This window comes from Saccostrea cucullata, unplaced genomic scaffold (genome assembly GCF_032062105.1).
Source record: "Saccostrea cucullata isolate Sc308-1 unplaced genomic scaffold, CSIRO_AGI_Scuc_v1 ctg8220, whole genome shotgun sequence".
Lineage (NCBI taxonomy): Eukaryota > Metazoa > Mollusca > Bivalvia > Ostreida > Ostreidae > Saccostrea > Saccostrea cuccullata.
In genome coordinates, this window is record NW_026926933.1 from 1 (window position 1) to 12,412 (window position 12,412).

General features: G+C 32.2%; 1 protein-coding gene and 1 pseudogene across 1 annotated transcript; both read right to left on the reverse strand.

Annotated features, from left to right (window-relative positions):
- Window positions 1-1,847: 1,847 nt before the first annotated feature.
- Window positions 1,848-5,062, reverse strand: LOC134272954 (uncharacterized). Its single transcript, XM_062755125.1, has 3 exons — window positions 4,761-5,062; window positions 4,467-4,535; window positions 1,848-2,336 (listed from the first exon to the last, which is right to left on the reverse strand). Exons 1-3 carry the CDS (start codon window positions 5,032-5,034, stop codon window positions 1,867-1,869), a joined length of 813 nt encoding a protein of 270 aa, XP_062611109.1. The 5' UTR covers window positions 5,035-5,062; the 3' UTR covers window positions 1,848-1,866.
- Window positions 5,063-7,971: 2,909 nt separating this feature from the next.
- Window positions 7,972-9,159, reverse strand: LOC134272955 (uncharacterized; annotated as a pseudogene).
- Window positions 9,160-12,412: the final 3,253 nt, after the last annotated feature.

A 12,412-nucleotide genomic window follows, 5' to 3' on the forward strand; every position in this document is an offset into this window, starting at 1 on the left:
ATTTTTATAACAAAGCAAACAATTTTGTATTTCTTCATGGGCGGCTGAAGAAGTATTAACATAAGTTTCATGGTAGCAATATTTCCCTTTTAAGATAGAAAAGTAATTTCTAAGAGGTCAAAATTATTCTTTTCTAAGTGTAGCTACATCATTTATAATGCAATGCATTTTAAGAATTAGAAAAGTTTACTTTTTTAAAGACAGTTGACAGAAACTTGATCATAAAGTATTTGAATGTTTTTTTCCTTAAAAAATATCATGATTTAGCATTATATAACTGTTCTAAAATATCTTAACCAGACGCTATTAATCAAATAGCAAAAGTGCTAAATTTCTGTCATTTTCAAATCGTACTTTTACTTCGTCCGTCGGTACAACATATATTTTTTCTTATTTTTAGCTCACCTGAGCCGATGACTCAAGTGAGCTTTTCTGATCAAAATTTGTTCGTTATCTGATCAAAGTTTCACATAAGAATATATAGGAAAAATCTTTAGAAATCTGTTCTCCAAACCATTGGACCAGGAAAGATGACACTAATGTGGAAGCATCCTCAGGTAGTGTGGATTCAAGTTTGGTCAAATAATTACCCCCTAGGATAGGACGGGGCCACAATGGCTGATCAAAGTTTTATATAGGAAAACAGGATTAATCTTTCAAAAATCTTCCTCTCAAGATCAGCAAAGCTATGTTTGGTGAACATCCTCAGTTAGAGTAAATTCAATATTGTTCATATCATTACCCCTGGGGGTAAGGTGGGGCCATAATGGGCAATCAAATCTTTACATAGAAATATATAGAAAATTTTGAAAACTCTTCTTCTCAAGTATGGCAAAATTATACATGTGCATGTATGCTTTATTGATATAGTGACATTCTCAAAACAAAATAAAAAATTCAAACCCCCTACCCAACAAGTTAACTTTTCAATACTGAGCTGATTTGATTTTTAAACTAGCCAATGTGCTCAGGTGAGCGATGTGGCCCATGGACCTCTTGTTTTATATTAGCGATATTTTCCCCAGACTTACAAAACTTTTTGTACCAGCTTTTGAAATACGTACTTTAGGAATCTCATGCTAGTTCATGTTAGTGTTTGTTCATGCAAGAGATCTATTCTTTTAGCTGTATGTGCTATTCGATTCAGTTTGCCTAGAAATGTGATCTTTTCAACAGTTTTTGCAACAACAGTGTCAAAGAACTTTTTAAAATCTTACACAAGTAATAAAAAATCAAATTTATGATAAGACCAATAACGTTCTCTTTTGTGACCTTATAGAGGACCTATTTAGAAATCACTTTTTATTCCATTGGCAACAAATTTCTGAAACTTGCACACACGGAGTGATGTAATTCCTACACGTATCATACCACCCTTTTTTCTAAAAAAAAAAAATTGAGCTTATTTACTGCTTAATGTCCTTTTCTGATTATACAAACGTTTTAATATGACTGTTTGGACATAAATTGAGTATAATTTCATAACATCTAAATCTTCTCCAATGCATAATAAGACATTTAATTGGCACTCTGTCTTGAAAAATTACCTGTAAATGAATTAAAGATTGTATAAATTACGTTTTTTGAGATTTACTGATATAGATATACAGAATTTGTGTATATAAAATTTTAAACTTGTTGCTTTACTGCTGAAAGCAACACTTGAAAATTATTATACCCTTTCATATATAAAAGACATTAATGTAGGGAATATTTTGATGGTTAATATTTGTAAAAGTAAATATATCTACTATATATAAGGGATACTGCTAGTATTTTTATGAAAAGTTACTTTAAACAATTATATGTTACGAGATTTAATAAAATAAACTAAAAGACTAAAAAACTTAAAGAATGTATTAAAATCTATTTTGCGCAAACAACACAACCAACAAGAACATTGTTCTCATATGGAGGGCAGGGGAGAGAACCACACACGGTTTTCACAGGATAAAACAACCTTCCGTTATCGTCACGTCTGGATCCTTCGATGAAATCCGGATCATCGTCCAGACAAAGATATTCTGTACTTTCATAGTTATGCCAACTTGATGTCAGGAATCCAGAATACTGTTTTCGCCAGGTCACCGGACATGAATGTTTTCCTGAGATCATGATGGTAGAAGACGCCATTTTGGCACGACAAACGGCACACGGAACATCTTCCTGTATGTGGACGCGGTGAATGGAAAATTGGTATTCTGCTCCATACAGGTGCCCGTAGTCATCACCGTCAATGACGGAAATACCATACGGTAGTCTTTCTGGATCGTGAGGAAGACAAAGAGTGTTTGCACCACCTCCTTTTTCTGAGTAACTCTTTCCACCTGTAAATCCTACATTAAATAATCTTAATTACAGCAAACATTAAACCCTCAGGACAGATTATGAACATATTTATTTAAAAAAATCATTTACAAGCAACGTATTGGTTTAATATATAAAAAAGGAAAATAACGAAAATGATTGATCTCAAAAATTCAATAAACAATGCAAATAAGAGAAGAGAATATAAATATGGACCCCTAGAAATTCAAAGGTAGGACCAGGTGCCTGGAAGGAGTAAACATCCCCTTTTGGTCGGTTACACGCGATGTAAGTGATAATTTTTTAGCTTATTTAATTAGGTCAGATTTAGAAAAAAAGAATGCAGGTTTCTGATTAAGACGAAGGGGTACGAAATCAAAGGAAAACACGTAGAGATATGTAATAGATTTAGAATTAATCTTGGGATCAAGTGATAGGATTTCTCTGCATGTCATTGATTTAGTTGATTTATTTGCCAAACACTGTTTACAGTAACTCATTTGGTAGAGCGCTCGCTCCGTGATCGGGAGGGGTCATGGGTTCGTATCTCGGTCGCGACTGACCAAAGTCGATAAAAATGGATGGCAACTTATCCTTCGCCATGCGTTCTGCACTTGACGTGAAAGTTGCAGGTAGTTCGCATGAGACCTTAAAAACCGAGGTCGTTTATCACGGCATCCGTTGGCACGATAAAGATCCCCCTCTGCTCAATGGCCTTGAGTGCCGAGCAAAGGTCAAAATTTGAAGCTCTTCACCGGTATGTGGTGATGTCTCTAATGAGTGAAAAATTCTCGAATAGGATGTAAAACAACATGAATTTATCAATCAATTAATCATTTGCAAGAGATGTCTTATGTACAGAGCATCTCTAAAACGAGTCAGGCCGTTGTCAAATAAACTGATGATACAAGAAAATCAATAGTCTCTATAAAAGTCAACATTTCGAAAATTCTATTTTTGCTACAATGACCTTAGCAAATGAAATATATTGTTAGGTCAAGTTTCGTCTGCGATATTTTATAAAATTGTAAGTGAAAAAGGAGATAACATTAATAAGAACAGAAGAAAAAGGACATATTATTAATAAGCAAGTTTAAGGGCCAATTACTTCACATTGAATACTCTACTTAATGTTTTCTTTTGTTTCTTTATTACAAGATCTAGAGCATACGGTAGGTGTGACCGATTGACAGAAAGGGCTTACTCTCCCAAGGCACCTGATCCAAACTATACAATTTGCGGGCCTTCGTTAAATCTTATTAACTCTAATTATATGAAGGATATGCAGATAACAAGCAGTATTCCAGATCAAAAGTCCATAAAACATTACAAAATAGGAGCGGAGCAAACACGGAAATCCAATACATCAGAGGTGGGATCAGGTGCCATAGAGGAGTTAGCATCCCCTGCCGACCAGACACATCCGCCATGTGTTCCTTATCATGATCGGGAAATAACGGAAAAATCCGTCGTCAATTCAGTGTAGAAATAATGGACTAAAATTATTATAAAAAACGTCAGTCTGCATTTGACTCAATGATAAACTGTATTTGCTGACAAGGTCATTGTATCGACCATAGAACTTACGAAATGATGAATTTAAAGGAGACTGCTGATATTCTTGTTTCATCAACATGTTTGTCAATAATTTACCTCGTTTTAGAAAATTAACATGTAGAGCATGCCCTTGCGTATCGAATCAACTGAGATATAATTATATATTCCGTATACAGGTATATTGTGCTGAATGAGAAAGTGATATTTTTGTCTCCTTTATTTATTTTTTCCCGGATTGTCCGTTATATGCTTGATTCTTTTTTAAGATTCATTAAGTTTAGTTAAATACTTGATACTTGAAATACGTTTTGTGTTGATAAAGCTGATTTATATGTTTTATATTAGCAGTCATGCTCGTCTCAAGCATCTTTCCATATTAACTTTGATAATTTTGATAAACATTTACATTTGTAATTGTATTTGTTGCCATTCAAGATCTAGAGGAACCTACTATTATTCTCCCTCTGATGCAAAAATATAATTGAAAAGTTCACCCATATATCTGTAATATATTATTTTTTGTAAGCAGTATCTTACTCAGCTTAAATTGAATAGTTTAATGTTTAGACACAAATATTCATAACTGAATAAATGAATATTACCATTGTAAACCATTTCTGTACCATTCACATTCGGGCACGTATTCTTTCCCCAAACAGTAAAGGTTGCACCTAAATGTGTTTGAGAAAATCATAGATGAGCTGATATTTTATTATATAGCATACTAGTATATATTTGATGCACTGAAAGCCTATTTGATATATATGTTTGAAAACATGCTTCTTAGAAATTTTTGTTATTGAAAAATCTTATTATGTATCTTATTACTATTAAAAAGACTCAGATCTATTCTTGAGCTATGCCTCGATAACTTTCATTTGATTTAAAAAAATTACCATGATCGTTAGATTGTAGAGTAAGAGCGGAAACCTGACCCCTCAAAGACGATATTTCGTTATTCTGGTTGGCCAGCTGAGATTTAAGGGCGTTTATTTCCTGGTCTGTACTGGTTTTTAAGGTGTTCACTTCCTGTAGAAGATGTTCGACTTGGGATTGTAGAAGTTGTGGATCATTCAGGAGTAGTCGTTCGTGTCTTTCCAACCCACGGCATAACTGCACAATTAAACTGCAAAGTATTAACACGAACGGTAATTTACAAACCTTAAACATGGCTGATTAATAGATAAGTTGTGAATTATATTGGTGACATTATATTTTTATCTACAAGACAGAATTGCTAGAACTTTCTTATCGTAAACCCAATGACATAAATATGAATGCACTGAAATATATGTTATCACAATCTTTCAATATCTATAAACAAGGCCAATAATAAATTTTACTAGCCCTCTGTAGACTCAAGATGAAAATAATCGATGGTAGGTATGTGGGAATTTTATTTTTACATTTAATTTTAACATCAATTTTCATTCAAAATCAAAATCAAGTCAAAATCTGTTTTTCTGAATACATAAAAAGATTATTGTTTCTTAAGATTAAATAAAATTAAGTCAGACGATTTTTAAATAAGTCGTTGGGATAGGGCAACCAAAACATTTTTCAACATGTTTCTAATTTTCTAGTCTTGTACTGTTTTAATGTCTAACAATAATTTAAGTGCTGATAAAGATATTATAGAATAGACACAAAAGAAAAAATAATTTACCATTGTCACTTTTTATTTTAATAATTTGTCTTTTTTGTTTGGATTTAAAGAGATCTTGCTTGAAAAAAAAATATAGATATAAAAATATTAATAATTGGCGATTTATGTGTTTTGCAATTGGTCGGTAGTTTTACAACATTTTATCATAACGTGCACATTGTGCATAATGTTCTTTTTAAATAGTGAGAGATTAAATCAAAATATATTTACACTTCAGAAGACTGTGTATACACGAGATTTTTGTGTCTTTCTAAACGCAAATAAATTGTTGAAAAATATTTTTAAAAAACTTTCAGAGTTCGGAAGAACGTTGAAATTCGTTGCTTATATACTAAACTTTGGCTAATCGAATTCTAATATCAAATTAGAATTAATGAAAAACAATTTAAAGAAATGAAATGTATAGGTGTTTTTGTGAAACAAACAAAAGTGAATTTTCATGGGTTGTAGATTCATTTTGAAACAAAATATTTTTTTTCCAAATTGAAACAAAATATTTTTTTCCAAAGTTTAAAGTGCTTAAGAAGATTATTGCGTAGTTTGCCTTGGAAACAATTTATTTTAGGTTACTTCTTAATGAATGTAGACGACATTTTTATGTAACTTCGCGATAGAGACTCCTTCATTCATAATCAACAAACACGTAATTGATTAGAAAGTTTAAACAACCCGTTTGAAATTAAGGATAAAGTTTGGAATTTAAGGTGTTTCATTTACTTAGACATGCAAACTTCAACACACAGCTATTTCTGGTACATTTCTATCCTACATCATGTGACTTGATATCGTTCTCAAATGTTGAATGTATTACTTCGAATTAGAAAAATGAGTGTTTAAATTACGAATAAAGTTTAACTCAAGCAAGTGTTTGGATATAAAAATACATGTACTTTAAGAATAATATGAAGACACAAAGTTCCTTTAATGTTTCTTCTTATTTTTGATCATTCAAGGTTGGTCAACTAGCCCAAAAACATTTTGCATATCCATTGAAAGAAAGTGAAGGCTTTAGACAGCGATCGATGTCAGAAATAATTCAAAAAATAAAATTTAAGCGGACATGGCGTAAATATGGACTCTTGGAAATTTTTAAGGTTGGATCGGGTTTCTAGGAGAGTAAGCATCCCTTGATGATCAGTCACCACGCCAAGAGGACTATGTATTGACCAGGTAGACAGAAAATCCAGTCAAAATTAGTATAAAACAAAGACTTGCACATTAGTATGAATCCAAAAATGCGACCAAATGATAACTGATATTTGCTTATACGTTCATATAACGACCATTAATATTTGACTTTATGATATGAGACATTTGCGGACAAGGTCTTTGCATCGACGATAAAACTTGCGGAATGCATATGATAACTATAAGCGGACTGTTACATTCTTGTTGCATCATCATACATTTGAAGATATTGTCAATCAGAATGACAAACATCTTTTTATATTTTATATGAATTTTACAGTACACTCTATCTGTGTCTTCAATCAAATAATGTGTTTAACAAAATTATTTTCAAAATAACCAACGCTAAAAACTTTTATTGAGTAATGTGAAGCCGAACACGTATATGCTCAAATTCTGAGCGGTATTCAAATCCTTTAATTTTCTAAAATGATGCTATTTTAATTCTCACGCTATTATAACAGGTAAAAAGGCAAAAAAAATTAATTAAATAAAAAAAAATAATGTAAATAGATATGTAAAAATTTCAGAACCATATTTAATTTGTTGACAAGATATATTTCTTGAATAATTCCTCTCGTTAAATCAAAGACCAGGGCTTCCTCAATGCAGTAGAATATGAATTTTTCAGAACTTGTGTATGTATAATAAAAGTATAAAACTTGTGAACAAATTATTACACCTAAAACCTTGGAAAATGTCAATTAAGATCAGCACAATTGTTCATCTGCAGTCTATATGCAATGTATGCATTTGTATTATCTTCGTGGACACAGTTTACTTAATAGGCGTTTGATAAAACATATGCATGCAATGTTTTATTGTGAACGTCTCCGATGTTTTTTTTTCAGACGATAAATTCGTTAATAAATTTGAAAGAAACTTGATTGCTTTTAACATCTCTAAAACCTTTTACAGGAAGTATTCTATATAGACATGTATATAACCAGTCTCGGACGCATGTGCATTGCATGAACAGTATACTTAATTTAAAGGGTACTGATATATTGATTTGACATGTATAAATACAGTCTTTTACATGGCTTTTCCTTTATTCTACATTACCCGGTAATTTCACAAAGGATATAGTTGTTAAGGGTGATAATATTAATATATATATATATTAATATATTTATTGAGTGAAAAACAATTTTAAAAAATGAAACATATAAATTAGATATTTTTTTTTATTAAAAAGATAAAATAATAACAAATATAAAAATATAGATATATCCAAACAATGCATAAATAAATAAAAGAGTGAAAAAAATATCATAGACTAGAATCATAGATGTTGATCATTTTTAAAATCAACACATATCTTGTGTATCGGACTGAATATTCTTGATTTTCCGTCAGAGGCGCGTTGACATCGACTTTGGAAGACCACCCGTTCGTCCTTGCATACGACAAAATCTGGGGATCCCTCCCGACCTTTCCACGGATTCAACCCATCCGGTGACCCTTTACAGCTGGGAAATCGCACGTGACACGGGATACAGTGAGCTGATTTGCATTGATTTTCCTCATATTCACCTGAAATAGAAACAGGCCAGAGGTAACAAATTGTATGCAATAATCTTGGCTCGGTTTTAAATTCTTAGCAATTCATTATCTTATACTACATAGTATCCAAAAAATGAATTGCAACATTCAGACAACTGTAATATGGGATATTTTTCATTGTGTCACATTTTGAAACTTTGGAATTGGTCTATAATTATTAATAGTTTAAGAGAGCTACTTACATGCATCTTTAGGTTCGTATCGATTTCCACACTGAACTGTGCTGTAGTGGTGGCATCGAACAGAAGTGGATAAGGACATTCCTTGACCCTTGGCTGAGCTATCTTTCCCGAAGGTGACTTTTCTGTTTCACAGTCCTTATATTTGGCACAGCTATTAGCATCAACGAACTTCTCGTCAGAATGCATCGCACAAATTCCTTGAGATTTTTGGAGTATCTTTACACCTGGAAACAGAACCATAAATGTGAAAATTTAGCATTAGTTTACTATTACAGTGCTAACGCCGTCCTTATAATGACAGTGTTTTAGCCCATTTACGAAAATAAGAAATACCCCTCTTACATGTATCTTGTGTTGAGCCTCTTGGAACACAAGATCGCGTGGCAGGGTTAATTACGTAATCCTCTGGACACTTAAAGAGAAACTCGTGTCCATCTTTAACGATGTAGAATTTAGTGCAATCTTCTGGATCCACCCTGAAATCTAAGTCCGTTCTTTGTAGGGCTGCTGAATCCGTTAAACACCAAAATGTAGCGAAAAAGATCGAAAATAAAATTGCATTCATGACTTGTTTAACACCAGTAGACAGTTTTAAGAAAGCAATCTTTCGATTTTGTTGAATTTCAAATTTGATTACCCATCTGTATATCTACAACGTTATATATATAAGAATATACATCCCACGTTATTTGCAGGTTTGTGTGGCGTGTGGTTAGCGAATAAATGATTTTTGTTTATCAAGTGAGTAGGTGATACTTTTAGAACCAATGAAAGGCATGAGTAAGTGTTCACTCTCTTTTACTAATGAAAGGGAACTGTGAAATTCCGACTCTGTTAATTTTACACCTTGTATACCAGTATAGGAATTTAAGGTGTTTTCTTTTTATCGACACGATTTCGGCACGTTGATAATGGTCTATTTATGGACTCCTTGGTCTCTCAGTTTGTTTCCGCTGTCTTGAAATTTGAAAATTACAATCTTTGTTTTTATGTCATCATTTCATAAGTTCTATGGTCGATGCACTGACCTTGTCAGCAAATACAAATTTATCATTGAGTCAAATGCTGACTGACGTTTTTCATATTAATTATTAGTCCATTATTTATACACTGAATTGACGACGGATTTTTTCTGTTATTTTCCGATCATGACAAGAAGCACACGGCGGGTGTGATCGGGCGGTAGGGGATGCTTATTCCTCCATGGCACCTGAACCCACCTCTGATTTTTTGGAGGTCCGTGTTTGCTCTGCTCCTATTTTGTATTGTTTTATGGACTTCTGATCTTGAATACTGTTCGTTATCTCCATATGTTTCGTTGATGATGTCTAATTAGTGCACCATCAAGCTGAAATGAATGCTCATATAAATCAATAATTTTTCTTATTCTTATTAAAATGGAGACTTCAAAGGTTCATAAAATAAATGCGATTTAAGGTAGTCTCTTTGAGAAACAAAACAATAAATAACAACACTGACAGACACATGATTAGCTGTCGTTTATCACTGGATAGCGATATGATTCATAACACTGTATAATTTCATATATGTGCCAAAAGGTGAATAACCATTAAACAAACTCCAATGAGTCAACAAATCTTCCATTATCAAACATTATAAAATGCTATCTTAATGAGTTGTAGGAGGAATACATTATGTCAAAGATTCCCTAGGATTTTTATTTCTAATATTGAAATAACACTGCGACATTTAAGTCCGGACACGACAAAGTCCGGACTTTTAGGTACCCTTTCGAAAAGACCTACATTAGATTTTTTTCTATATTTTGGTGGGATTTTTTATTCTGACCTCATCATGTCAATCTCAACTTCCACATTGTAGTAGTTTTCTCATAAACCTCTGTCAAAACCTAAAATCCCATGGGAGAATGGCGGGATTTTTCATCCCACCAAAAATCCCACCAAAATCCCATGGGAGAAAAAGTACTGTGGGATAATTTCTCCCACATGGGAAAAAAAATCCCACGGTTGTTGCAAAAATGGGATTATTTTTCCCACAGGACAAAATATCCCACTAATTGATGTCAATATAGGATTTATCCCATATTTTTGGTATGTGATGGGAGAAATTATCCCACCAACCTATTAAATATATAACAAATCTGAAATAACCACATCAAGTAACCTTAAGCACCGTTAAGAGTGGTGTTTTATTTCTAGTGCCGAAGAATGTAACATGTAGTATTCTCAAAATATTTTTTTTTTCATTATCATTTTTTGTTATTTACCCCCAATAAGGCATATTGTCTTGCTACTGATGATTTGTCTGTCCACCATCAGTTGCCATTCATTTTCTTTGCAGTGGTTGTACACATTGAAATGATATTTTACATGTATCTATCATGTGAATATCTAGGTCTACGCAGGTTATCTATGTTACAATATATTTCTTTAACTTCTCTGAATGATTATGATTATAATGACAGCTGCTAATTTAACATAATTAATTAACATGATTAAAGAATCCAAGATATGAACTTCATAATTCTGACAGTACTTTTTACATGTCTTTCAATTAAAAATGTGTCAAAGTCACAGATTTGTACTTCTGTTATTGTGTTTGATAAGTCATATTTCATTATTTGTTCACATGTAACATGTACCTTTGTTCACATGTAACATGCTCCTTCCTAACACTTCTTTCTGATAATACCGTAAAATGTATTTCTTTTTATTTACACCTGTTTAGTCTCTGTTGAAAGGTGAATTTACCCAAGGCTCATATACAGCTATACTATCTGTACCAGTTGATATAACTTTGACCATTTACTGATTTATATACTCACTTGCTAGTTGGTTCACTTTGTGTTGAGATGATAACAATGAACTAATTCAAGCATGTTAAACCAATATCTCAAAGAAATGAATATGAATGAGACTAAATTGATTTAAATGTACGTGAATTAATCCTGAAAATTTAGTCTTTAAATCAATTATTGACTAAAATCTGATAAAATCACCAAATTCTTCTTTCCGAGTTCTTGCATCTCTGTTGCGACAATTCATCAAATGATGTATTATTTTACTACGATTGCCAAGCGCAGTTGAGATCTCAGATGATTTACAGTCAACTCGTACACAAACCAAGTCGTACTTAAGGTTTTAAAAAAATTGAGGAGTCAACTCCTCTACAAAGGTTTTTCTTTATGCCTCAGATTTTTCCTATACCATTATGCGCAGATTGTCTTTGTTTTCCCGGTGTAATTAAATCTGAGGCATCAACTCCTACATATTTTAATATTGTAAAGGTAATATATTATATCATTTTAGACAACTAAATTTGATTAATAAACATCACTGCAACAAGATATACATGTTTGTAAAATTTTACATTTTAACATTAGTCTTCTTTTTGTAAGTGCAAGTAATATATGTGGATATAAATGTAACTTGATATAATGCAGATAAGAAAGTTATCTTAAATATTTCAACAACATTTAAACAACAACAAAAATAATATTCCAAATTGGCTTAATATGAGAAAAAAAAAGAAATGGTCATTTAAAGGCAGAGAATTTTTACCGGGTGGTATTTTATTCCAGGTGAGGGAGAGGCTAATTTTGTACAGGTGTGATTGCCTTGGAGCTAGCACTCTACCTGCAGGAATGGATACACAGTGAAACACCCTAATTAAGGTGTCATTACAATGTATAACTAATTATACCTGTGATAGGGATTTTAAAACAACTTAGAATAAGGCTTCTCAAGTACCAAGGTATTGAATTATATATTTTTTAATGTTTAATTTAACATCCTTATCCTTTAAAAAAAATTATTATATCATATACTATAAACTGCCTTTATGAGGATCTCACCATTATGACTCTTCGAGCATAACATAATTATGGATTCTCCCCAAGAAAATTTTTGTCCTTTAATATTTACAAATTATAATTTCAGATTTCGAAAGTTCATGCTTTTATAAG

What these genes read in the sequence shown, in the direction of transcription:
- LOC134272954 (XM_062755125.1), bottom strand. Translation starts at nt 5,034, where the DNA reads ATGTTTAAGGTTTGTAAATTACCGTTCGTGTTAATACTTTGCAGTTTA. An exon ending in TCTACAATCTAACGATCATG is followed by an intron (nt 4,536 to 4,760) that starts GTAATTTTTTTA and finishes AAACACATTTAG; the next exon opens with GTGCAACCTTTACTGTTTGG. An exon ending in TACAGAAATGGTTTACAATG is followed by an intron (nt 2,337 to 4,466) that starts GTAATATTCATT and finishes TATTTAATGTAG; the next exon opens with GATTTACAGGTGGAAAGAGT.